Source organism: Rhamphochromis sp. 'chilingali' (genome assembly GCF_963969265.1).
Source record: "Rhamphochromis sp. 'chilingali' genome assembly, chromosome: 3".
Lineage (NCBI taxonomy): Eukaryota > Metazoa > Chordata > Actinopteri > Cichliformes > Cichlidae > Rhamphochromis > Rhamphochromis sp. 'chilingali'.
In genome coordinates this window covers 38,110,583-38,137,877 of record NC_137931.1, presented here as the reverse complement: position 1 = coordinate 38,137,877, position 27,295 = coordinate 38,110,583, and the positions used below count along the sequence as shown (strand labels likewise).

Genomic DNA, 27,295 nt, shown 5'->3' with positions numbered 1-27,295 from the left:
TAATTTTTTATCATTCCCGTGTTTTCAGTGTGGGAGAAAGTACTCAGGGCATTCAGGTTACACACTATGAAAGGCAGCAACAAGTTTAATGTTCAGAAACCTAAAGTATGTATCTGCAGCAGAATGGAGCTAAAAATAAATGTTTGTTTCAGTTCTATGAAGCTTTGAGTATTTTGGATTAGTAGCACTGTGTGTTTGTTGCATCATATTGCTGTAATTGTTTATATGCTTTATATATTCTGAGGTAAGTTGATCTATAGTGTTACATCATATTCTATAAGGATGTTATGTGTTTGTATACTTTCTGCCCAGTTTGACCCATTTAGCAGAAGTCAGCCTGTTTAAGGCTCTGATATATATTCTGTATGACTTAAAGCAGTTATGACATGGTCTGATTTTCTCACCCAATAAAGGAATATTTAATACATCAGTCTACTCTTCATTTTATCAGAAACGGTTATCACAGCTTGTACATTTTCTTTTTACACATGTATGTAAGCATTGAGCCAAATTTAGTAATGCCAACATACTGAAGGAACAACATTTGTCTCTTATATATGATACACCTATATATGCACTGTCAATATACATTTTGAACCAGCTGCAGATGTCAGAGTAACAACTGACTGACCCCCACATAAAGTGCGTTACAGTAGTCTACAGGGGAAGAAATAAAAGCATGGATCCCGGTTTCAAAGTGCTGCCTAGAAGGAAAAGATTTCACTCTTGCCAGTCGCCTTAAATGATAAAAATGGACTGGTCCAACTTAAAACCAAGGGCAGTAACAACAGGTTTAAAATAAACCTCCAGGGGTTCCAAATGAAAAGAAGAGGACTCACAGGGGCCACTGGGTCCAAACACCAACAAATCTGTTTTCTTTTCATTCAAATTTAAAAAGTTTAGAGCCAACCAAGCTTTAATGTCATCTAGGTATGTCAAGAGAGGTTTTATTCAGATGCCATCCTTCGGCTTCAGTGGCAAATAAATTTGGCAGTCATTCCTATATACTTGTCTTTGAGTGAAGATTTAAGGTGGTAAGACATGTAAATAACTGCAACTTGAATCTGTACTGAAGCTCAGTATTTGACACAGAGTTCATGTTCACTGCTGTAATAGCTAATAATGACTAATATAATAACCATAATATTGGCCATATTATATTTACATTACCAAAGTGATATGACTTTAGTGTTATGAACAACATTAGCTAATTGTTATTTACTAGCTAATCTTAAATGACTGTTCAGTACAGAAATGAAGCCCAAAAATCATGTTTTACTGTCCTGTGGTCTCAGCCTCAGATACTTATCAAATCACACAGAGCTCTTGTAGAAACAAACAAACAAATGAAAAAAATATGTTCTCCTTCATTTCTGTCAAAAAAGTTGTATGACACGTTTCCAGCTGTTAGTATCATGGTTGCTAGGCCTACGGTGGCCCCTAGAGACCAAGCATGTACAAACTTCAAATCACGTACGAACCCTGAAGCATGTACAAACCCTGAAGCACGTACAAACTCAAAAACACGTAAAAACACGTAAAAACTCCAAAACACGTAAAAACATGTACAAACTCCAAAACACGTAAAAACTCAGAAGCACATAAAAACTCAAAACACGTACAAAAGACAACAGAAGTGCTCCAGGATGCTGGGTGCAGTGTTGAGCTTTTGTTACCTAGTGGCTACACAAGCCAGCAAGTACCAACGACCGGATTTGGTGTGTGGTAGTAACAGGTAAATGAACTTTTTTAAAATTTTATTTGACTCTATATGAATGCTTGTGTATAAATACACAAACAATACACATATGCTTTCATGCTTTCAATGGTGTAATTTAAGTGATCTAGGTAGCTCTGTTTTGGAAGTTCAGAGCTACCTAGATCACCTATGCTAGAAATGCTAGAAATGAGTTTTGGAGTTTGTATGTGCTTTTTGGAGTTTGTACGTGTTTTGTCTCTAGGGGCCACCGCATATATTTATATATAAACATATATGAATAAAACCACTTTTTTTTACATTAGTAATTCCTTTTGTGCATAATTTTATATTATTAATAATAAATTAATTAAAGCAACAAAACAACCTGAAGAGCCGGTTCGGAGCCGAAAGAGCCGGCTCTTTTTAGAGAACCGGCTCTTTTGGTTCGGCTCACTAAAAAGAGCCGGAAATCCCATCACTAATAAGCAGCGTTTCTGTGGCCAAAGAGCTTGAGTTTTGTCTTGTATGACCAAAGGATGTGCTTGCAGTATTCATAATCTTTCTCTAGATTGTCCTTAGCGCACTTCAGAGTGGCTTGAAGTGGATTTCTCCAGTCCTCACAGTTCTTCCTGTGCAGGGTCATTGTCTTATTTGAGGCTACAATTCCTGACTTAACTAATTAACTTGTGAGTGTCTTGGCAGTCGTTGTGGGATCTTTAGACACATGTCTCACTACTTTCATTTCTACAGTCTTAGAAATCTTTTGTCTCCTATCTCTGCCAGGCTTCACATGCAGAGTTTCATAAACAACAACAGTAATTTATATCTTTATAATTCAAACAAATTGTCTAAATGTAAAAATAGTTTTTATTGTAATGTTGGCACTTCATCCCGACATGGGGTAGAGCAATTTAACTCAAAAACATTGAATAATTAATTTCTTTATTGCATTTTTCACACTTTACAAAGCCATCTAATGGGCCGAACTGGAGCCCCCGGTGGGCTGGTTCTGTCCCCCGGGCTGCATGTTTGACGCCTCTGTTTTAACTTTTATGTAAAATACTTTTTAGTCCTGAGCTGAAGTTCTGATGCTTCTGTAGTTTTATGACACTGGGATGATATTATCCTATCTTTTCTTGAGGCAAAGGCAAACTGATGGAGCCATCACTGAGTCATATAAAAGAAAAAAGGGAGATGGAGGACATATCTCCAGAGGTGCTGCTTTAACCATTTATTATAAGATGTACATTTGAAATGGACCTCTGACTCGTGATAACCTTCTCTGCAAACATAGAACTACTTGAGGGAGAGAAGAGCAAGCGAGACACAGCCAGACAATAAACATGTGATTTATTTTTATCTTTTGGAGGACACTGTATATCGAGCAAGAGGGAGAGATGAAGGCGAGGGAGAAAAAAGGTAATAAAGAAAAGAGATTTATTCAGAGGTGGCGCTCCTCTGTCACATGCAATCCCACGGGAGCTGGTAGAAGCCCGCAGGTCATATTTCCTCGCCGTAAGGAGGCTGCACTCCGCCCCTCCACCTCCTCCCAGACAATAGCCCCTGACCCTCCTTTTCAGCTTGACCCCTGTGCATTACCACACACTCGCATTCAGAGACATTAAATGATGTTATTCGGAAAGACAACGGGAATGATTTGTACACGCGGAAAGGCAATAATCCTTCATAATGACTGCACCTGAGGGCAGAAAAAAAACCCCATCACTGCACACACACATGCAGAGCTGCACACGATGAAGGGGACAGCTGTGCTTATACTTACTGCTTACTGCTTATAAATGGAAACGAGGAAAGCAGCAGAGGACATGACAAGACATATGTCCCAATTTCCACGAAAGGATGGGCCTTGACAGAAATATTGCTCTCTCTTGTACAGTCCATTACTGTAAATAGATGTGCGAGACACAAAGTATTGAAATACAGCCAATACCAGAGCCTTTTTTTTTATTAGCAAGCACAGATTATAGAGCTATTATATGTAGTGTTGCTCACCAGTTGACATTTCACTGTCTTAATTGAAAGCAGCCCAAACACTTTAAGCCTAATGTGCTCCTAAAATCAGGACTCTCACATCCAGTGATCTTCATTTGTATTACTTTGATGAGGCTTTCAAACTTACTAACTCAGCCTGAGGCAACCTGCTTTCAAATTAGATTAGGCATCGTAAACTCAATGTCAACGAACGCTGCATGGTAATGCTTGAGCGCATACGTTTCTCTGTGGGGTGATTTTTCCTCTTTTCATGCTTGGATCAAGGAGGCCCTATGGAAAATTCCGAGAAGAATTAAATTCATTACATCCTCACTATAATGTCAGGGGCTTTGCGTGGGAGGGACTGAAACTATTTAGCTCATTTATTTAACTCTGTTCATGTTTTTATCCAGTTTGGGGTGGTGGGGAGACGGGAGAGGCAGGGAACACCTTGGATAGGTCACGAGTCTATCACAGGGCTAACTCAGAAAGACAGACCGTCACCTACGGACAATTAAGAATCACCAGTTACCTTAACATGGACATATTTTGGAGTATGAGAGGAAGCTGAAGAGAACCCACGTAGACACAGGGAGAACATGCAAATTCCACAGAGAAAACCCCAGCAAGCCGGTGGCTTCATGCTGTGATGACAGTGTTAGCTGTTACCACTGTGCCACCCACCAATTCAGGTTAAACATGACTAAATGTGACCTTACGGTGACACTGAAGGTATTGATATTTGTAAGAGAGTGCCTTGGAGTTGATATTATCGTGAAATTACAAATACAAAAGGCCTCAAACAGAACCTCATTTAGACAAACAAAACCCTCTGAAAACACAATAAAAATGCAATAAGGTTTCAGAAAACACAATTTTATTATGTTTCCTTGCTGTTGTTCCACTTTCTCTGTTTTGATGAGGTTTTTGTAACATTGTGTTTTTCTGTTATGTTTCAGTTGTTTTCTGTGTTTTGGGTAGTTTTGTGGTGTTTTCTGTTATGTTGTATTTCCTGAAATGTGTTTTTTTTCTTCTGTGGGTGGCCCAGTGGTGTGGTCAGTACTGTCGCCTCATAGCAAGAAAGTTGTGGGTTTGAACCCACCAGCTGGCTGGGGCCCTTCTGAGTGGAGTTTTCCTTGGATTCTCTCTAGGTTCTCTGGCTCTCTCCCACTGTCCAAAGACATGCACTTAGTAGGGTTAGGTTAACTGGTAACTCTAAGTTGTCCATAAGTGCGAAAGGTTGTCTGTCTCTCTGTGTTAGCCCTACATCAGCTTGGTGACTTGTCTAGCTTGTACCCCGCCTTTCACTCCACGGTGGCTGGGATAAGGTCCAGCACCTCTGCGACCCTGTTAAGGATAAGTGGAAGAGAATCGATGGATGGTTCATTTTAGGTTAACTGGTTCTAAATTGTCTGCAGGTGTGAATCTGAACGTGAATGATTGTCTGTCTTTGGATTCGCCCTATGGCGAGCTATGACCTGTCCAGGGTGTACCAGCCTTTTGCACTATAACAGCTTGGATGGCTCCCACACCCGCCGTCCCTGCAACCCCAAATTCAATTTTGCAATAAAGAAATTGGATGTTGCATTTTGGCATCACTGGGCCACCATACATTTTACTGCAGCTGTGATACTTAACAGACCTCATAACCACAAACCTGAAGAGATAAAGGCAAAACTTTAAAGTGACTTTCTGACAATTCTATGTTTGCAAGACCTAAAATTAGATTTGCTGTACCAAGACTCCACACTGAGCCTATAATGCGCTTATATCTAAAAGAAAGCCATAAGTGCTGTTTCAAAGTCCCTCATGCTCTGATTATACTGACAGTTGCTTGCCTTCATGTACTATATATGTCTCTCTTAACAAGTAAAAATGCTAATCACTACAGAGATAAAACAACCACCCATGCATAATACAAGCCACATGGTGGGAGTTAAAACAGAATAACTAAATCAGATATGGAACAACAAACAAGCACAATGACACCGAGCAGTATAAATAGTGAATGAAGTCATTTAAGGGCGTTAAGAGCTGCTCCTGTCGGGCCCTTGACTAAAGGTCTAAATATATTTAGAGGCTTAAACCCACATATAAGTGCAGCATTTATGTGCAAAGACTCAAACTTCAGATTAATTTCAGTTAAAAAAAAAGCAAAATAAAAAAAGGAATAAATGCATGTAAAGAGAATTTAATCCACTGGTTAGCTGTGTATTATTTGACATGAAATCCAATGTGTAACCCTCTTTGCATGCCTCAGCTTTGAAACATATGCAGGGCAATGACATATTGCAGTTTAAGTAGTGTGATATTTATGTTAGGGCTGGTGTCAGAAATCAGTGTTCAGTCCTTCATCACCAGCTAGGAAAGATTTAATTTATAAAAGCAACATCTTGTAGAGATGTGAAGATTCTCAGCTCAGTTTCTGGCCTAATCACCAGGCTGACTTTTACTTCAATACTAGTGGCACTAATCAAAATATAATTCATTGCTTTGTCCTGACAGGGCTGACGAGTTCAAACCTGAGATATGTTAACTACAGACAAATAAAATCAGAGGGACCTAGAACTACTGGTGAAATCGTATGAGACCATTTTTTTTTTCTTAATGAAAGGATGGCACTGTAGGTCAGCTACTCAAGAATACTCCAACCCATACTATAGGACACATACCGAAGTCTCCTGTCATGGTAAATGAGATGTGGTCTTAGAACACTGCCTCGTGTTATATTATTCCACAGGGATCACGAGTTCAAATAAATCTTGCTAGCTGACAGGAAGGGTTAGTGGTCCGTTGAAACAGGCTGTAGCTGAAAATAGCCTTGTGTCCTTACCAGTGGCACAGTCATCCAATAACCTGTGAAAAGTAGAATGATTCTCTTTCCACAACCACATTTCTAATCTAAAGATTGTTTTAGGAAAAAATAAATAAACACACATTAAATTTAAAAAATAATGTAAAATGTTGGGGGCTGTGAGTTACTTGTTGTACACCGATTTGTTTAAAACCTAAATGTACCAAGTCTCACAAAACATCCATGTACTGCACTGAAGAGAAACTAACTTAAATGAAGCCAGGGCCAGGTTGTACTTTCATGTAATACCAATCTGTACCAGGAGATGGTGCAGTGAGTCAGTCATTCTTATTAACAACTGTAACCTGGCAAAAGGCAAAGGCCTACCTGCACAACATAATTACAAAAACTGCCTTTAGGAATATTTTGAAAGCTTTTTACAGCAGTTTCAATTAATTAAAACTACTAACAAAATATAAAGAAACAAAAAGCTATGATGTTACATCCAAGATGAGTATTTTGTAGCAGAGATAACAACTGAAGTTAAAATGAGGTCATGTAACATTTTATAGCCATAATTAGCCAACTTAGTTTGTGGAAAGCATGAATTAAAAGTTGTCTTTTGGGGTAGCAATAGATAATTTCTAACAAAGAATCTAATCTATGTTGGTTGGGTGGAACCTTTTGCTAAAATGCTGCCACCTTGTGGTCAAAGATGTCACCAAATTTCGAAGAAGTCGTTTTTACCAGATTTCAAAAATTAATTTGTTTATTTAAAACAATCTAACTCAACCTTTAAAATAAAAAAATAAATTGTAAGGCAGTTAAATCACAAGCCTGATGTCTGCTGTCTAAACCCTTCTTTGTGGGAAGAAATAGAATAACTCTTCAACTTCTTTAAAAAAGGTTTTTATTTCATATAAAGTTCTGCAGTATTTAAATTTAGAAACAAAAATGATTTACTGTTAGCGTCGATATGACAAGTTATATCATCAGTACAACTCTGTCCTGCTCCACTCGTCACACCAACCACAGTCTTGCTACAGTTCCTTGGCAACATATACAACAGTCTCACTCACAAAAATGTTTAACTTTGCTTAATTTAATCCAAGCAGTACGAAACATGGAAAATGCCTTAGATATTATTTAACTTCTTATTTGGTGACAACAATCACAAGAAAAAGAGGCTGAACTGGTTTTGAATAAAATCCTGACCTGGTTAAAGTTCTGAAGCTGTGGTTGAGGATGGGACAGAAAGAGAGCACCTGAGAGGACCAGATCTTCATCCACCAAAGAGTCCAACTGAACCAACAACAATGTTAAACACAACAAAGTCTATGCTTTTAATCGTGACAACCCAAGTGCGTCTTTCACTCACAGATGTGGACGAAACATTTACTTGATTTTGCAGTAAACTTTGGTTAACAACAACACATGTCTTTTTCCATAATGCACTTTTGAAAGAACACTGGTTAGAAAAGAGTGTCAGGTGCTGATAGTCAAAGTATGAAGTACAGTCTTGAGTGTATTAGTTATACATCATGCAAGTGTGCCTGAAACACTGTTAGATGTGAGGCTGGGACACTTCATGCATAGATCCTTCTGCCGATCGTGTGTGTCACAGGAAGACATCAGATTGCTAGCAGATTGTCAAAGCTGCCAGCAGCTCCATTGCACGAAACATTACTCATCGTTATCTAAAAGAAAGACAACAAAGAAAATCACAACAATTCAACAAAGCAGTTGGACCATTACTCCTAAAAGTAAACGACAGAGGAGGCGAGAGACAATGACAGCATTGTTATAATGAACAACAGAACCAAACATTTAACCTCACCAGGTCACTGGCAGCCATCTGCCAATCTGTACTGGTCTCATATTTGGATCTGTTGCAGATCCAAATATGGTCCAAGGTTCCAAGGTTTCCACAACTGATACTGTCTTAGTATGCCTTCTTCCACCATCCGACCCCAATAGATGTCAGCGGTCGTTTGTTCACAGTCTTTCAGCAAGTACTGGTTCTTTGAAAATGTCCCCAGGCACGGAAACTCTTTTCCTCCTGGAAGTGTAACTGTTAGTCCATCAGCTGAACACATGATAGTGGCCCCCAGTTTAATGAGCAGATCCCTGCCCATCAAGTTCACAGGCACATGGGGAGACAATCCAGCACCGTCAGGGCTGGATTGGTTGTTGGCAGCGTCATTGGAACCCCAGAGAACCCCACAACACTGACCACATGATTGGAAAGTGTGGCACTGCTTGGTTTTTGTTTCAGTGTTGAATAGGTAGCCCCAGTGTCCACAAGGAAGGTCATTTCATCTCCTTCCACACTCATCGACAACATTGGATCTGCCACTCCCATGTTGTCTTGTCTCTGTGGATCCCGTCAGTACAGCTCCTCCTCTCCGCCCCCGTAGCCCAGGGGATACTGAGCCACTGGCGCCATGCCTGGGTTTGGAGCTTGATGTCCCCTTGTCTGGACCACTCTGCCTCGAAAAGCTCCCTGTGCCTGGGGTGATGATGGATAACCAAGTTCTAGCTGTCGTGGTGTAGGACAATCACGAATCCAATGTCCTCGTCCTCCACACCTTCGGCATACATTTGGGTCCAGCATAGGTCCCCCCAGACCACGGCCCCTAGGTCCACCTCCCCTTTGGGATCCACCACGCCCCCTCAACGACCTAGTAGTCCCCCAATTCCCCGCGGGTCTTCCTTGCCTTGAGAATCCATTGGCGGGCCATCGGTCATCAGGGTACAGAACCGGATCCAAATCTGGCCAATCAGGCCCTGGATCGCCCCGTGGCTGCGCCACCAGCATCTTCTTAGGTCCATCTTTGTTTTCCTTTTTCTTTTCGTGTAGTTTTTCTCTCGCCTCAGCCAATTTTCAATTTTACTAACTGCCCAACTGAACCAACAACAATGTTAAACACAACAAAGTCTATGCTTTTAATCGTGACAACCCATGTGCGTCTTTCACTCACAGATGTGGACGAAACATTTACTTGATTTTGCAGTAAACTTTGGTTAACAACAACACATGTCTTTTTCCATAATGCACTTTTGAAAGAACACTGGTTAGAAAAGAGTGTCAGGTGCTGATAGTCAAAGTATGAAGTACAGTCTTGAGTGTATTAGTTATACATCATGCAAGTGTGCCTGAAACACTGTTAGATGTGAGGCTGGGACACTTCATGCATAGATCCTTCTGCCGATCGTGTGTGTCACAGGAAGACATCAGGGCCCTATTTCAGGAAGCCGGTTTAGAAAACTCAGAGTGAAAAACGATACTCAGGGTTGAGTAACCCCGAACTGTCCAACTCGGAATATTCGGTTTCAGAAAGGCTGATAACAATTAGTTCAATCAACGCGGAGTTGCTTTAACCCCAAGTTAAGCGCGCGCACGAGGATACATAAAGCCCTGATTAGTGGAGCACAGATTAAGCGAGTCACCATGGAGACGGAGGGAAAGAAGGCGCGGTCAATGTATTTTACAGCGCTTGAGGCCGAAATTCTGATGGCAGCATATGCCGATAACATGCAAATTGCGCGGAAAAAAAGTAACACAGCCTCAGCTGCAAAAGAAAGGGAGCATGCATGGCAAAACATAGCCGACAGAGTCAATGCATGAGTGTTAATTTAAACATTGATCTAGGGATTTCCACCCATTTAACACGTTATTATATTATATATATATGTTTTTTTTTATTTCATACATTTTATTTTGTGATGTGATGTGAGCGCAGGTGCAACCCAACAGGCCCCAAACGTTCCTGGCAGCAAGTAAAAATGAAATATAAAAATATAGTCCAAACAGGTAAGGTGTAATTGTATCATGGGCCATAGTGCTTGGTCTGTTTGTCCGATGTAAATCAATTGCAGTTAGAGGCTACATTAATTTTCTTTCTGTAAGCACTTATTGAAATTATCTGAGCACATTACAAGTACATATTTGCTTACTCTGTATGCTCAAATGTGACCCGTTATAGCCAACAGAAAAAAAGCGGAGGCCCGAAAAACAGGTGGGGGTCCTCCACCACCACCACTCACAGAGGCTGAGCAGTTGGCTTCCACATTTGTGATAATGTTGGCAGCATCACATATGATCTTCACAGTGCAGAGAACACAAATTAGCATCCATTACTATAATGAAATAATTTGTTAGTTTGAAATGCTACAGGGAGCTATGTACCTGTACATTAATGCTGTGGAAAGACTTCCTGTTCACATAGTCTCCTTCATTTACTGAAGGAGCAATGATTGGAATGTGAGTGCCATCTATACAGCCAATCACGCCTGGGAACCGTGAGAATAAATGTAAAATTTAAGTAGTAGCTCAAGTATCACCACATCATGAATTAAGTTTCGTTCATCCTGATACCTGCAATTTTGTGGCATCCCTCTTTGATAAATCTTGTGGGTCTATGACCGGGGAACACCACAAACGAGTACAGGAGACGTTTCAGTGCAGCTGTAACATTCCTGACTGCGTGACAGACGGTAGCCTTGGAAACGTGCTCAGCGTCACCAATATTATACAGAAAGCTCCCGTTTGCAAAGAACCGAAGTGCAATACAAATAATATGTACAGAACTGAGAGAATGTCCGCGATGTGTCACATGAGCAATATTAGGCCTGAGGATGTTATTCAAATGAATTATAGATTGTGCTGAAAAACGGTAACGTTCACACAGGAAATCATCAGGAAATGATAAAATGTCTGAACGCGCTCTAATCACTCTCTCCCGGCAGAGAGCTCTGCGGAGAATTTGGGCTTCAACATCTACTGGCTCTTCAAGGAAGGAGCACGCCATGTCTGACACTTCCTACAGTCAGGTTTCCGACAAAGAGGCGGAGAACGTCAGGGTTAGTTGAAGTAAACCTGCTAGGGGGCAGGTTAGCTTCACGGAGTGTGTCGTCATAGTAACTCACTCAGAATTAATCTAAACTCGCTTTGTGAAACCGAAAACCCAGAGTTTTCGTTAACTCAGGGTATACTTACTCAGAGTTTGCACTAAACCGGCTTCCTGAAATAGGGCCCAGATTGCTAGCAGATTGTCAAAGCTGCCAGCAGCTCCATTGCACGAAACATTACTCATCGTTATCTAAAAGAAAGACAACAAAGAAAATCACAACAATTCAACAAAGCAGTTGGACCATTACTCCTAAAAGTAAACAACAGAGGAGGCGAGAGACAATGACAGCATTGTTATAATGAACAACAGAACCAAACATTTAACCTCACCAGGTCACTGGCAGCCATCTGCCAATCTGTACTGGTCTCATATTTGGATCTGTTGCAGCTCATCAGTTTATCTACTGTCTAAAACAAGCTTATCAAGCTTCTCTCTTTTTAAATTGTTTTTATATGCCGCCCCTCCCAAAGTTTGAAATGCAGTATGTGATGACAATAGTAAGAATATTTGCCCTTTTTGGCAAGAAGAAGAGCCAAAGGGAGGGGGGAAAAAAAGAAGAACTTGAGATTTTGGCACAATTAATAGACTATGCTGCCTTACAACCGTTTGCTCTCTGATTGCTGCTTCAAAATTATATAATTATATCCACCACTGCGTGGATGTAAGCCATAAGTTAACAGATCTTGAGACGAGCCCTCAGGGGAGATATCTGACATTTGCATCATTCATCTCTACTTCAGAAGACAGTAAAAGTAGAAAATGAACAAACTATCAAACAAAGATGTTCAATTAGAAAATATATCTGAAGCCTGCTCCCATCCTGAGGGATTAACTGCTTTCTACTTCTGCTGTGGCCCCCCCAAGTCCGACGACACGCTCAGCACAGAGCACGACAAAGAAAACAGAGTTAAGGGTGTCTTTCACATCTGCTCAGTCTCTTCACGACTTGGTGAAGAGACTGAGCAACAACGTGAGAAAAGAGGACAGAATTTTGACACGGTGCTGATGCTGTCGCTGACGAGAACAATGAAAAGAAACCTGCTCGGATGTTTGTGGCTCAGAAGGAAAACGGTGTGAAAATTAAAAATTATATAAAAGAAAAAATAAATAAATAAAATGAACCAGGTCCAAGTGAAAAACTAATTTGAACTCTTTTATTGTGTGTCATGTAATAACATTAAAGAATATCATTTTAAATGTTATTTATTTAAATCAGAGACACTGAAAATGATAATATGATAAAACTGTCACTCACCTTCTTGATAAGCGCCATCTGCCATCACTAGATGAAGGATGTTGGGATACAGATGCTGGTGCTCAGTTCCTAGAATGCTTAGGACCAAACTGGAGCCCAGGTCAATATTCTCATCCTCATCTTCATGTATGGCCTTGAGCATCAAAAACAACAACAAGTCTCTTCAATCAGTCGTGTGATGTAATGCTTAAAAGGACAGCACAGATGTATATGTTTTAAATATGACTGCATTATTTTGGAGAATCAGTTAATGCAGAGAGAGACTGAACCACCACCCTTGACTGCAGTCCAATCCACCAATAAGACACCAATGGTTCCTCCAGTGGATGCTGGGCCCATGCAGATCACTTGGGCTGAACCTTATCCCATAGAGTCTGAGATTCCCCTTGGCTGGCTCCAGGGTGGGGCCTCAAAGCCCCTGATTTAGATGAGGTTTCTTGAATAGAGTCGTTTTTGAATATTACTTATTGTGGCCATACATTTTTCCAATTTTTCCTTTGGAGACACTACCAGCTATGTTCTATAGTCATATTATTGGGGCAAATTTCTCCCAACAACAAAGCTCCTTGGATCACTCAGGCACGCAAAATGTGAACGTGACAATTCATGGAGGGAGACTATGTCTGGTCTTTCACTTGGATGCAGGAAAAGTAGAGCCGAAATGAGTCTGCTGCAAAGGTTTGAGCATCTCGCTCCTCTTAGGTGAGGTGTTTTTCACACCGGGAGACCTTGGGCAGACCAGGACATGCTAGAGAATATGTAATATACGCACCTCCCCCAACTCCCCACAAAAGTAGCTGCTTAGTCGGCTGTCCACACTGGAGAAGATGCACTTTGTCATGAACATAATCTTCAAATCTTGCTCTAAGCGGTTTCACTCACAAGCTATTTTCCTTCTAAAGAACTACACATGCCAGCAGCATCACTATGCAAAAGATACAAACCTTAATGACACCCCCTATAAGCTGAGCTGCAGTATTAAAGCAGACATCTCTACAGCTGAAATGTCCAAAACTGGGCACCTCATGCTAAAAACACTCCAGATATAGCACAGCGGTCCAGAGGGGGAAAAAAAAAAAATGTAAATTTGATTTTGACTTGTATTGTCACTTTAACTGTGAAGTTATACGAACAAACTCCAGATTTCAAAGAGAAATAATGAATATTTCATACCTTAATCTTATTGTAGGCCTCAATGAACTTCTCAAAACCCATCTGCTGCTCCAGGTTGAACCGAAGCTCTTCCAGACGGCTGAAGATGCTGTCATGATGCTCCATCTCTCCGCCCTGCTCTTCTCCGCTGCCATCTGTTGTGGAGCAGAACCAATCACTTCACATAAAAATCTCAAACTTTTGGTCTCGAAAACTATGAAGGTGCTGAAGGAATATAAATATAATCTTTAATTAATATTCTAAGGTCTTAAGCAGTTTCAAACATAAAACAAGCTAAATGTAAAAACTAGAGTTAGGTAATGTTTTAAAGCAACCTGAGTAAAATAGACCGAAACGTCTGAGTCTCTGTGATGTTCTGTCCTTACCCGAATGCCATTCTTCATTGAGCTGCCTGTTATTACTGTGGTTCTCCTCTCCCACACCATTGGTAAGCAATTCCCCTGCCTCCTCATCAGCAGGACTTCCATTTGAGCATTCCTCCTCCTCTTCCTCTTCTTCCTCCTCATCGCCTTCATCATCTTCCTCTTCTTCATCCTCATCTTCATCATCGTCTACCGCCATCTGATTGTTGTCCTGATCGATTTCAGCTGCGATCCTGTTGAAAAGCTCCTGGTCTCCGCTCTCAGGGGGGTTTCCATTAAAGTCGCCAGCTCCAACCTCCTCTTGCAGCAGTCTCTCCATGGATGCCCTGATGTCACGCAGATCTTCATCTTCATAAGCACTAAGAAACAGAACAAGGTTTCTTAGAAAACAATAGTTTTCTCTCTAATATTGTAGGGTCATTACCTTAAATATAAAGCTGCTTGCAATAGTTGTCATTGTAACAACTACCTGTCTTTATATAGTTTACAGATGCAGGTTGTTGTTATTTCTGATTACGCCTATGGAAAAATTAGAACCTAACTTTGTCTTAAAAATACTACTCATAATCATGAACAGCTGGGCCAGAAAATGTCTTAGGATGTTTTTAGATTTTGTGCTTTTCTTACTCCTCTGTCTCAGACTGGTCATCATCTTTTCCTGCCTCATCCAGGTCCTCAATTTCCAGGTTGTTGTCTGGAGCAACGTTAGCCTCGCCAGTCACTGTAACGTCCTGCTGAGAGCTGAAGAGTCGACTCAGGTCTGGTAGAGAGCATGTCCGCAGCATCTGCGGGCACAAACCAAACACAGTGACAGAATATTCTGAGTGTTTGACTAACACAACTGCAAGTGGAATTCATATGACACAATAAACAACGGCTTAATATGCAAAGAAGGGGCCAGAATAGGACATGACTCTGTGACAAGATCCTATTCTACGTAGCCATTTTTATATGCATATTAAAAATGTTGAGCTCTGCAGATCTCATTGTCCCTGATGAAGGTCGTGAAAGATAATGGTTGATGGATGCTCGTCCTGTAATATAAGACTCAGCGGAGGTTCAGACTGGGAGATTAATGGATTCATTTCAGCCTTCTCATTAATAAAGAAGACTGAAATCCTACCCAAAATACTGCACAAGCCTCTACATCACACCAGGGAGAAGAGATAAATGTCCTGAAACACCTGATCACTCTTACAGCTAACAATGTCCTGGGTTTAATACTTAAGATAATTAACTTTGGAGCTTCCCTTTATTATGTAACACAATGTCCGTGCACACACACAAAAAAGTGTTATATTCTGCTAGTAATCACCTTGGGGTTGTTGGCATCAAACATGCCTGTAGAAAGACCAATGAGGAGTGCATTCTGGTGTTTGGAGCGTAGAGGTGAGACAGAGCGTGAGCGAGAGGCCAGAGAGGAGGATGATTCATCCATGGAGGACTGGGCTGAGAGGATAGCGAGGGCGGCAGTGCGTCGGTGGGCCGGGGAACACAGTTTCATAAATAGGGGCTCCTCATGCTGAGCTAAACCAGTAGAGAGGAAAAATGGGGGCAGGTTTAATTAAGATAATACTTACCCTGAAAAAAGTAATCTTGGCTCACTACACATTGATCTCACCTGATGGCTCAGGAGCTTTGTCTGCACTCTGCTCAGCCTCTTTGTTGCCTGTTGGTCTTATATCGCCCTCTGCTGGCCTGTAGAAGAAATCCAGCTTAGCTTCACAGACATGCATGTTGCCTTTGTGCATTTATTTATTTAAAGAAGTTTTAAATCATAATAACAAAAAGCTCAATTTTCATTTTGGTATGAAAAATGCAAATTTTGGATTTCATTTAACACTCACATTTGCTGTTGGCCTTCCTGCTCCCAAGCCTGCTGCACACTGTTTGGAGGATGTGAGGCCTGTTTAGGGGTTTCCTCTAAAAACACCGACTCCAAGTCTGCTGGATCTAAAGGAATTTAAGCATCACTGGACTTAGCTGGGGAAAAACAACAAAAAATTTTTTTTAAAATAAACAGCAAAAGACTGGATCAATATCAGGTACTAACCCTGAGTCTCAGTAATGCTGGTTGGCAGTGTTGGGCTCTCTATTGCAGCAGCCATGGAGATTTCTTGATGTGAGGCCACATCTGTAGCTGTAGGACTCTCAGCCACTACAGGGGGTAACACTTCTTTAGGCATCTTCACAATGCCAGCTTCTGCTGTCATCTGGTTTAATTTAACTGAAAGAAACCAAGAGACAATAATAATAGTACATGACAAGCGCATATTATTTAAAGCAGGACCAAATAAGAAAAATGTAAACATTAAAGGATTCTTCATCTCTCCATGTGTTGAAGTAAATCCAGACATGCTCTTGCAGTACTTTTCTACCTTAACTCACTATTTATGTAGTTTCTCATAAATAAATAAATAAATAAATCTGCAACTTTGGGACAAATACAGGGAAATATTCTCTAAATTTCACATCAAAACTATTCCTGCAGTACCAAGCAAAGTTTTTGGCCTAATTTAGTCAAATTGTTAGAAATATAAAAAAAAAAAAAAAAAAGCCTTTTAATAGTGAAACATGACCTGTTGCTGTTCCTGTGACCACATTAACTCCGAGTCAGAAGAGAAAAAAAATCCCAAAGACAAGACATGAGCCCAGAAGCTAACTGAATTTGTTTCATGTTGACACACATAAAAAAAAAAAAATCATCATGAGGTGAGAAACTGTAAGTAAGACTAACCAGGACTAGAAGACTCGTCCTCACATATGGTGAGAGTCTCCAGTGGCTGAGTGAGTGGCTGAAGTTCTGCCTCCTTAAGTACCTTCAGCACCTGAGAGTCTGGACTTGCTCCCCACATCTTCCTGGGAGCATCTTCCTGTAGCACAGCCATCTGTATAACTTCGCCCGCTGTTTGCTCTGAGACAAAAAAACAAAAACAAAACAACAAACAAACAAACAAACCAAAAACAGAAATAGAAAGAGACAGAGAGAGAGTGTAATACTCAGAGAGCAGTTATATGCAAAGCTGTGCGCTTGTTCTGACTCAGCGGGAAAGGACTTACCAATGGTCATGAGGGATGTATCCTCTAGAGTTTGCTGAGCTGCAGAGAGGACAAGTGGAACTCCTGCCTCCCACTTCTTCCTGTCACCACCAGAGGACGGCCTACCATCTGGAGATGCTGAAGTGGCTAATGAGATAACAGAAGGGGAAATTTGGCAAACCTGCCCTTTAGTAGAGAAACCAACAGATCCTGAATAGAAATCAACTGAAGAATTATAATGTCAAAACAAATATATTTCAATTGATCTGTTTCGATACAAGGCACTTCTTTGCAGAAATAAACTATATGAAAAACACAACATGATGATAATGTGAAATGTAGCAAGGAGCATAATCTCAAACAAACAAAAGATGAGATTAAAGCAAATCAAAGGTTAGGAGGTTACAGGTGTGATTTTATTGGTAGGCCCCTCAAACAGTAAAGTTTAGCAATGACTTAAACGGAGCAGCAGTTTTAGCTGACATCAAGTGTTCAAGACATTTGCTCTAGAACTGAGGAGCTGAAACACTGAAAGCTGCATTTGTTATTTTGTTGTGATTCCAGTAATAGAGAGTAAACCTGGTCCTAATTGCCTTAAAAGTCTGGATGTTTCATGAAGTATGAATAAATGTGAAATCTAAGTAGGTCCATTTGGTGCTTTGTAAAGCAGTACAAGGATTTTAAAGTAATCCAATTTTTTTAGTGTTAGCATGTTGCATGAGCTGCAGCTGTCTCATTGAATTTTTGACTTATGAAGTCATTGTTATAGTAATCTAACCTGCTTTAGACAGAAATCCTTTACTTTGATTTTAAATGTGGTTGTAGGCCAACTGTAACTTGCGTAATGCTTCTGTCAAAATTTAGGTCAGAGTCTGTTTATGCCACGATTTCTAGCTTGACATCATGGTTTCAGACAGGTGTTAACTTTAATTCATACAGGCTAAAAAGGCCAATTTCATTTGTTTTATTTGGTTAAAATTTAAAAGATGAAATGATAAACACACTCACTAAATAGCAAAGACGACAGATGGTGGTCAGATGTCCACCACATTTTCAACTATGTGCATTTACTGCTTTTTTTTTTTAAGAAGACTGAGCCTTTAATGAAGCTTTAGAGTTTGTATATGTGTATTAAACGTTTGTGGGTAAAGAGTTTTATAAACTTTCTTTTTGGGAGGAAAACAAACCTTTTTTTGGCTGTTAATCACATTTGACTGGTGATTCTATACATGCAGTTTTTAAGCTTTGGCTCAGTTACCCTATGTCCAAATCGGGGCTTTCAAAAAACTGCCCAGTCGTTTTATGAAGTTCGCTGCAAGTTGTGAGACTTCTCTCTGTTTGTCAGGGCATGGCACACCACAAAAAAAACAAAACAAAACATACTGTAATCCTCTTAATTCATCTCTAGTTAGACTCAACTCACTGCTTGCTGTGGCACACGTTTCCTCTAAAGTTTGCTGAGCCACGGGAAGTACAGGTAGCTCTGCTGCTTCCCACTTCTTACGGTCTTCATTGGAAGAGGGGCGCTTGTCTGTATCAGACTGGTTTTGGGTTGGAGCAGGACTTGATTCTGCTGGGGCCGAAGGAGACTCCTCCACCTCCTCCACTGGGCTTTGAGCTTTAAGGTTCTGGTTAAGTCTGCGCAGAATCTGCTTCTTCTCACTCTGTTACACAGAAGTGATTGCATAACAGTATTTTTTTTCATTAGAACGAATGGCGTTGTTATTTGATTTCATAAATTTTAACAACTAATCACCTCACCTGGATCATGGTTGCAGACTCTGGTTCAGGCAAGCTCTCCTTTAGTGGCGTCATCTGTAAAAAAAAAAAAAAAGCCAAATTCATGTAGCTAATAAATAAATATCCCAAAGTACTGTGAGAGATAGTGTTATACATCAATTATATACTGACTGCTCCAACGTTCTTTAGGGCAGCAGTCATGGATATAGCTGGGGTGGAGGGTTTGGGTGTAGGCAGGGCTGGAGTTTTGGCAGCTGGTTCTGGCTGAGAGGGGCCTGGCTGTGGAAGAGGACTATCAGAGGTAGACGATACTGCTTCTGAGGCCACTATATTTGCTCCCGCCATGCCACCTTTGACCCCTCGTGCTGCAAGCTTCCATAACAGTCAACATGCAAAGTTAGCTTATACTTTAACTAATGCACCAGTAAGGTCACACTAAGACAAGACCGGGATGAACCAAAAACAAATGCTTACATGGTCCTCCCATGCCCTTTTTTCTCTCTCATATGCTTCTCTCCTCTTCTTCTCTAGCTGCTCTTTCAGAAGAGCTGCACGGGCATTAGCTTGTGCCTGCAAAACGGAACAAAACAATGACACGCTTTGATAAATGTTACACATTATTTCTGTCTATTATTATTTTTTATTATATTAACCTCTCTTCTCCCTTTTTTCTCCAGTTACAATTGGCTGGGAAGGCTAAACTGCATGCACACTAATCGAGAGGGTCATCTCTCCTCCACCAGTACAGACCTTTGTCTTTTGCAGTTTTGTTTATTATAAGTTGACTTGGGAATTACCGATGGTCCCGTTTTCATATTTTGCTTGAAGTAGTTTTGTTTCTAAACATTAGTCCAGGAGAAAACATTGATACCGGTTACCCACTGGGTGGTTGTTTCGAAGGTTTAGGGTTAGTCACTATTTTTGCTTAATAAAGCATGTTTTGATCTGTGGAAGTTTTGTGAAATCTCACGTGTTTGGTTACTCTGAGCCGTGGATTTTAGGGGCTGTAGCAATGATCAAAATATGATTACTAAAAATAGGGCTGTACAAAATCCAATTATATTTTCCGGTGCTGTTTCAGGACAAAACGACAGCCATGACTTTTTAAGCCTCTTTACAGCAACAAGTTACAGGCAAAGCAGAAAAGGAAGAGGATTACATCATCTTCCTCTTGCTGTCATTTTAATCATTGTTAACGTCTCTGCAAATGAAGTTATCAAATAAACATCGGATATTGGAAAATGCAATTGTTTTTTGCTTCTTCTAGACTCACTTTTAAAGCCTCTATCTTCTTTCTCCTGAGCTCGACCTCCTCACTGGACTCCTGGCTGTCAGAACCATCGCTATCATACTGAAATACACAGGAAGCAACATCAACACCCAGGAGACAAAAATGTCAGCAAAAATTGAAAACTACCTTCATTATTGGCACCCTGTGAAGAGGTGGAATAATGTACCTTCTCTCCTCTGAGTCGAGCTTTGATCTGCTGGCGCTCATTGAAGTTCTGCAAGCGGATCTGTCTGAGCCTTGCCAAGTACTCCTGACAACAAATACAGAAATGTTACATACTGAATGAACACACACAAAGCAGAGAGTACAGTACTGATATTAGCAGACATACAAAAAACAAAACATGCTTTGTTGGGACTTGTACATAAAAAAAATGTTATACACAAAGGCATCAGCCATTTAGATAAAATAACAAAAAACAAAACAAAGGACAACACAAATTTACAATCAGCAATGAAGATGTATTCAATTCAGAGCAAAACATTTATGACCAAACTCAAAACTCAGGTGGTTATTTGAAATGAGACAGCAGCCATAACTGGGATAATGGAACACCACACATTGCACAAGGAGTGACAATGAGTTTGAGCTGCTGGGTTGAACTGTGGGCGGGTCAAAGGGAGCTTTGTGCAGACGTGTGAAACGTGCCAAGCCAGACGTGCTGTGAGTAAGGTGAAGTGTGAGGCTGGGCGTTCAGGCCTTTGCCTCCTACCTCCTCCTCTTTGTTGGGTTTAGACCTCCTGCACCGAACACCACCAGCCCGGCCTCCATAGATTGCTGCCAGGTTTTGCCGAGTACCCTGTTTACCATTTAATTTAACCACACTTTAGGACACGGGCCCTAACAGCTAGCTGCCACAAGATTATGTGTAAGACAAAAATAATAGAAAAGGATAAAAACATTCGCAGGCAGTCGTTTGATTCTCAGTGTGATTTGCAGTCACAGGTCTATAATTGATTCAATCTTGAGACCAGAAATAGAGCTTAATTAAGCTGTTAGATTGAAAACGTTTCTTACTAAATATCAATATCAGTTTTTATTTCTGTTCATATAAATTTCACCAGTATAGTAACAGGTTATCATGCAGTATTTTCATGATGGGGGCTATATACTTATTAGTAGTTATAATATGTACCAGCTGTCCTTCAGCACGGGCTTTGTTGAGCATAGCTTCCCTCCTCCGCTGCAAAAACTCCTCAACTTGAAAGGCTCGCCCAACTGCCATTTGACCGCGCTGCCTGTGAAAAGAACACAGTAATAAATATTCGTACTCAACTTTTACACCGTTGAGAACAACAACACAGCTATGTGACTAGCTGACCTGCTAATATGGGCTTGTTTGGAAACATGCTGCAGCCTGTGGAGTTCTCTCTTGATTAAGTCAGGGTCGAGTCGTCGAGCACGGCTGTTAGGAAGCACTGTGCCTGCAGCAGCTGGTACACTAGTCAGTACATAAATAGGCAATGTCATTACAAATACTACTTAACACACATAAACAGCCAAAAATAAATAAATAAAATAACCTTACCGAATGGGACTGCAAGGCCCAGCTGAGGAGCTCTCCCTGCTGACATCTTTAGGCGTCGGTCTAGCCATTTGGTCGAGGATTGCATGGTAGTGTTCATAAGAGCTTTTACCAGGGAGAGGAGCTAGAGTAGAACCCTGAACAGCAGCAACATGTGCACCTCTCTTTCCACCTCCTACAAAACACTGAGTACGGAGAACAAAACAATGTCGCAACCCTCGCTGAGGGCATCCTGACATAACTCTTTATATGACAAAAACAAAAAATATATACATTACCTTTCTCTCTGGGCTGCTACCTCCACTAGAACTCAAGACATGCTTCCAGCCTTGTTCTCTCGCTTGGTTTATTCGATTGATCTGTAAGAGATCAAAGGTTCAGATTTAGGTTTAGCTGTACAGAGTGTGTGAACTACAAATGCACTGTGGAGCTCAGATCAATCACCTAGCAGAAGATAAAGAAAATATCCAGACTAAATCCCCCCTCTACTGCTGCCACTGACCTGCAGGCTGTGCTTTGACAACTCATGTGTTAGTTTATCATTTCCTTCATATGAAAATGTTGCCAACATTTAGGAAGCTTAAAACTATAGTACACAAAAAGTTAGAGTCATGGTGGCCATAGCCATAAATTTCTATACATTCAGTGTTCTCAAACTGTGTTCTAGGCCATGGGACGAATATAGAGTGAAACTGAACTGAATTAATAGACTTTTTGTAAGAATTTTACTTGATTAAAATTTATATTTAATACTTTTTTTTTAAAACTTTGTCGTAAAAAGGATCCCCTTTCCTTCACTAATGAAATAAAAAATAAATAAAAACCACACACCCAAGCTCAGTTAATCACCCACCTTTTCCTTTTCATATCTCTTCATCTGCTCCGCTTTCAACATGAACATCTGAAAGAAAGAAAGACTTTAGTTCGAAAGGTATAAAAACTTTTTGCATGGAGATATAGAAACTAAACAGTATGCTCACCTGCTCTCTCTGTTTCCTTTCTTTCTCGATCATCTCCATCCTCTTCTTTCTGATTCCATCCTATAGAATGAGACAAAACCATTCAAACCCCAAAATAGACATCTTAAAGAAACCCGCCTCAAGGGAAAGAGCCAGCAGGACTGCTCTGTCAGAGGTCAGGTGGGCGAGGAGGAAAAGTTTGGTTAAAAGAGAAAGCTATATCAGGCAGAGCACTCCGAATGTGCCGGGAGCGGACAACAGGTGAAGATGGGGAAGCAAGCGCAATGAGAGGGAGCAAAATTGAAAATGCTAATAAGAAAGGACCTTCACGTGTAAGTGAATGGCGAGAGAGGAGAAAAAAAAAAAAAAAAAAAAAAAAAAAAAAAAGGGAGCCTATTAGAGAATATAATATGGCGCTCTCAGTGTACCTCGTGTTTTTTCCTCTCTTCTTCCACTTGACTCACTCTTCTCTGGGGGGTTGCTGGGAGAAGGGCCTGAGCAACATATGACACTGGGCTTCAGAGGTAGCCAACATAACATGATGTACCAATAAACACTTACTCACACACACTCACACACACACACACACTCACTCACACTCTCACACACACTCACACACACACACACACACACACACACACACACACACACACACACACACACACACACACACACACACACACACACACAAATGGAAGAAGCATTGACAACAAATACAGCATCTGGCATAAGAAGGCAACCCCCCCCCCAAAAAACCCCCAAACAAAAACAAAACAAACGTCATAACTAAAGATCGGTCATACCAGCTTGTCATCAACAATAACAGCCTACTAACCGGTTTGTGTTTTCCAGCTGGTTTCTTGTCTGCAGGCTTTCTGGCTCCATCTGGCACCTTCCTCACAGTTAAAGGCACTCCGTATTTGGCGGCTGGTTTTGTAATCTTCTGGGCTGAGGCTGATATTATGAGATATCCAGAAGTAATTTAGAAGAAAAACTCAAAAACTAACAAAATTTGTATTTTAGTCAGCCAATGTGCGCACCGCACCGCACCCCACACACACACACACACACACACACACACACACACACACACAAAATAAACAGTGTATTTTCACATCATAATAAAAATCAAAAAGAAATGAGCAGATTATTGTACAAAAGATGCAAAAGTCCAGCATACTTCATTTATCAGTTTTGATTTAAGGTGTTGAGGTCCTCTTTAATGCCATGAATATGTGCCCGACTTGGTGGCTGATTAGTTCTAGAACCTACAAACAAGCCGTAGAAGACAGACCCCTTGTAGTCTTCTTCATGATGAGTTTGCTCACCTGATGGCACCTGTGCCACACCCGATTTAGGCTGCTTGTGAAGAAAAGTATGGCGAAATTCCTGAGCAATGATCTGAAATGAGTAAGAAATTTAATGAGCAATCTACTTTTTGCAAAAAAAAAAAAAAAAAATAAACAAAAAACCCAAAGAATTAACAATCAGCTGCAGAGTCTACCTGTGGTGTGAGAAACTTCTCAATCCTGCAGGAGAGGAAAGGTTTGTCCAGTATGCTGTTGACTGAGGGTCGCTCTCGAGGGTCGCGTTTAAACAGCTGTGCAAGGAGAGATCGCAGTTCTTGGGAGTAGTGACAAGACACAGGAGGGTACGACCCACGAATTATCTTAAGAACCAAGTTCTTCATGTTGCCAGCCTCAAACTGAGAATAAACAAATGCAAAGGCTCACACAGCTGTAACCACTGCATAGAAATTACTGAAGACAATTGAACTATATAGGGATTCTTAATGTGGGGACTGTACTGGATTACAGATTAAATTAGGAATTAATATACTGGAAATTAATTTCAGTGTATTATCTAACAGTACATTATCTAACTACAGTTATACATATAGAATATACAGGGAAGAGATCAAAATTAGTATGTGAGAGAACAGTAAATGCTGCATAAAACACCTTAAAATACTGTATAATTATAATTCAACAGCTCACACAGAATACTTACTGCATGCTTAAGAGTGCACATTTCATACAGAACACACCCTAGGGCCCAAATATCACTGCAGCAGGAAGGAAAAGCAAGGAAAATGAGAGGCGAGAACATACAAATGGGTGGGCAGGGATAAGTTCTGGGTTAAGTTTATTATTCATTCAATAAGGTATCAACAGTCAAGTGCATGCCCTTTACTTTCCTTTTATAAACTGAGATGAAAATAAGACTTTATTGACAAGAAAACTCCAGATCATTTAGACTGAGCTAAATTTACTTCACTCATTGTAACTAAAGTGGGTTAAATTGCATGTACACTTAAAATAGTTAAGGAGAAAAATCAATACCAGCTTCCTGCTGTAGATGTAAGCGAGCAAGTTTACTCAATAAAAAGGCGAGGTGATCTCCTTACATTACACTGTAGCCACCGCCTAATCCTGCAGACTCAAGATTCAGTGGGGAGACACCTTGTCCCATTGATTACTATTGAATTTGCTTGACAACTAGACGCCAATGTACGATATTCCAGAAGTCCAAGTACCTTTTGTTATTGTATGGTTTATTTTCACAGATCTCTGGTGACAGGTAATATGGTGTTCCTATGCATGTTCTTGCCAGTTCTACAGTGCTGAAAAACAGAAAAATAGCACATTTTAATATTAAAGCTTCAATATTTCAAATAAGCACCGTCTAATGTGCAAAAATACAAACAATGACATAAATCAAAGCAAAAACAGCTGTAAAAAGGGGAAAAAATCAACATCAATAATAAATGCACCTAAGAACCTCAGAACATAATGTATAAATACATAAAACACGTAATACATTATAAGATCAGACATATTTGATTTAACCAAAATATATTTCTGTGTAAGAACAGTTAAAAAGTGTACAAATAACAAACTTCAACAAAATAAACTATAATATTTTTTAAATATAGTAAAACAGAATGTCTTATTACCAGAAATGCAAAGTGTTCTTCAACTTTTAGTCTGGAATCTATGCTTAATGAAAAACTGCAGGGCTATTTAGACAACAGTGTGCATACCTGTTCAGCACCCTTGCAATTCCAAAGTCTCCAAGCTGAACTGTTCCATCTTTTGTCAAAAAGATGTTCTACACAAGCATTATGAGAACACATGTAAATAATCCAATACATGCAAACAAACAACTTATCACTTAAAGGGAATCTTGTGATTTATGAAACAATACCTGTGATTTTATGTCTCTGTGGAGAATTTTTCGATCGTGCACATGCTTGAGCGCTAGGCAGATCTGCACAAACCAATCTAGGATCTCAAAAAGGGAGACTACAGTAAACCATATGTATTGTGATCAGTTTAACCAAATATCTGTATACTGTTTGCACAGTGACTGCCTTGAGTAGTTGCTGGCTTACTTGCGCTTCTGAGAACAGTACCCCTTTCTGAGAGTTGATCTTTTTGAATAGGTCTCCACCCTCGCAGTAGTCCATCACAATATACAGGCAGCCACCCTCTGGGAAAAAAATACAAATAAAATAAAAAAAAACTTATAGTATGTAGTTATCACACAGTGCACATTTGATAATAGTTTCTTCACATAAACAGATGAGCTATTTGAATGGCATTAATACCTTCAAAAGATTCCTTATACTGGACGATGTTTGGATGACTCATGTTGGCAAGAACAGCAACTTCCTTCCGAGATTCCTGCCTCTCTTTGCTGGACATCTGTCAAAGTAATGAAGAGGAGGGTAACGAGATGAAGCGCACGCTGAAAAGAACATGCCAAGCTTGTGTAAAAAATATGCACAGAAGCTTACTCCAGATATGCCAATCTCCTTAATGACATATTGGTGTCCATGATCTTTGGATTTGACCAGGATAGCCTTTCCAAATGAACCTTCCCCAATTTTCTTCACCTTTTCGTACTTGTCCATGTTATTGGAATGACTGGCTCCACATGCTGGATCTACAAAGACATCAAGAACATGCTAATGCTATTGCTCGGTGTAACTAGGCTTTAATCGAGGGTTCCGTGACAGAAGCTTTATAAAAGGCAAACATTTGGTAGTCTTAATAATGACAATTGTGCGTCGTCCGGGAAATGTAATGTTAGCTCCATTGTGGACCGCTGTCAGACAGAAAGAGACGGACTGTGATGCTGAGATGCAAGACACAACACAGCTGGTAGCAAAACAGCTAGCGTTCCCGTTACTTAGAAGCTAGAAGAAGATGGGAGCTTCATAAAATATTTACCTTGTGAATGTACAAAACTCTAACTGATATAATATCACCGGCTCACTGTGTAGCCGTATACGTTTCTGTGTGCCTTACCATTAGTCTTTTCTCGCTGCCTTTCTCATAGAGGTTTGGGTACTTGATACTGTCCTCGCACTCTCTATCTAACTACGGCTACATTTTTTGTACGTTTTCATTGGTCAGATGTACCAAGACCGAACATTAATTGGTGGACACGACTGTCCATCATCTTTTATTGTGGATGACGCTTACCAGTCTCCGCCCCCAATGACACCGTTGCTGTGGACATTTTCCATAGCAACCGCAAACCAACTG

General features: G+C 40.4%; 1 protein-coding gene across 8 annotated transcripts; it reads right to left on the bottom strand.

The window, feature by feature from the left end:
• Nucleotides 1–7,374: 7,374 nt before the first annotated feature.
• nek1 (NIMA-related kinase 1) lies at nt 7,375–27,131 on the bottom strand. 8 transcript variants are annotated; one of them, XR_013971276.1, is made up of 37 exons: nt 27,056–27,131; nt 26,542–26,690; nt 26,353–26,449; nt 26,137–26,234; nt 25,950–26,033; nt 25,786–25,853; nt 25,279–25,365; nt 24,753–24,807; nt 24,247–24,447; nt 24,071–24,143; nt 23,578–23,696; nt 23,171–23,236; nt 22,764–22,823; nt 22,637–22,684; nt 22,062–22,142; nt 21,787–21,968; nt 21,580–21,699; nt 21,394–21,496; nt 20,971–21,057; nt 20,425–20,508; nt 20,241–20,318; nt 19,442–19,537; nt 19,139–19,339; nt 18,989–19,042; nt 18,651–18,891; nt 17,249–17,374; nt 16,926–17,102; nt 16,242–16,415; nt 16,036–16,141; nt 15,810–15,886; nt 15,504–15,715; nt 14,816–14,973; nt 14,192–14,547; nt 13,827–13,960; nt 12,654–12,786; nt 8,323–11,587; nt 7,375–8,182 (listed from the first exon to the last, which is right to left on the bottom strand). XR_013971276.1 is itself a non-coding variant. In XM_080879102.1 (37 exons), the coding sequence occupies exons 2-36, from the start codon at nt 26,656–26,658 to the stop codon at nt 11,574–11,576; spliced, it is 4,167 nt and encodes a 1,388-aa protein (XP_080735228.1). In that variant the 5' UTR covers nt 26,659–26,690; nt 27,056–27,131; the 3' UTR covers nt 7,378–9,723; nt 11,526–11,573. The 8 variants fall into 8 exon arrangements, 6 of the variants coding, with proteins under 6 accessions (XP_080735227.1, XP_080735231.1, XP_080735230.1 ...); XM_080879102.1 differs by having other exon boundaries at nt 7,378–9,723; nt 11,526–11,587; XR_013971277.1 differs by having other exon boundaries at nt 7,379–8,182; nt 11,485–11,587.
• Nucleotides 27,132–27,295: the final 164 nt, after the last annotated feature.

Excerpts from the sequence above, each read along its gene's own strand:
- nek1 (XM_080879101.1), bottom strand. The coding sequence starts at position 26,658 with ATGGACAAGTACGAAAAGGTGAAGAAAATTGGGGAAGGTTCATTTGGA. Across the intron at positions 25,854-25,949 it reads ACAGAGACATAAAATCACAG|AACATCTTTTTGACAAAAGA; the intron begins GTATTGTTTCAT and ends ATGCTTGTGTAG. Across the intron at positions 21,700-21,786 it reads GGGCCTTGCAGTCCCATTCG|TGTACCAGCTGCTGCAGGCA; the intron begins GTAAGGTTATTT and ends TGTACTGACTAG.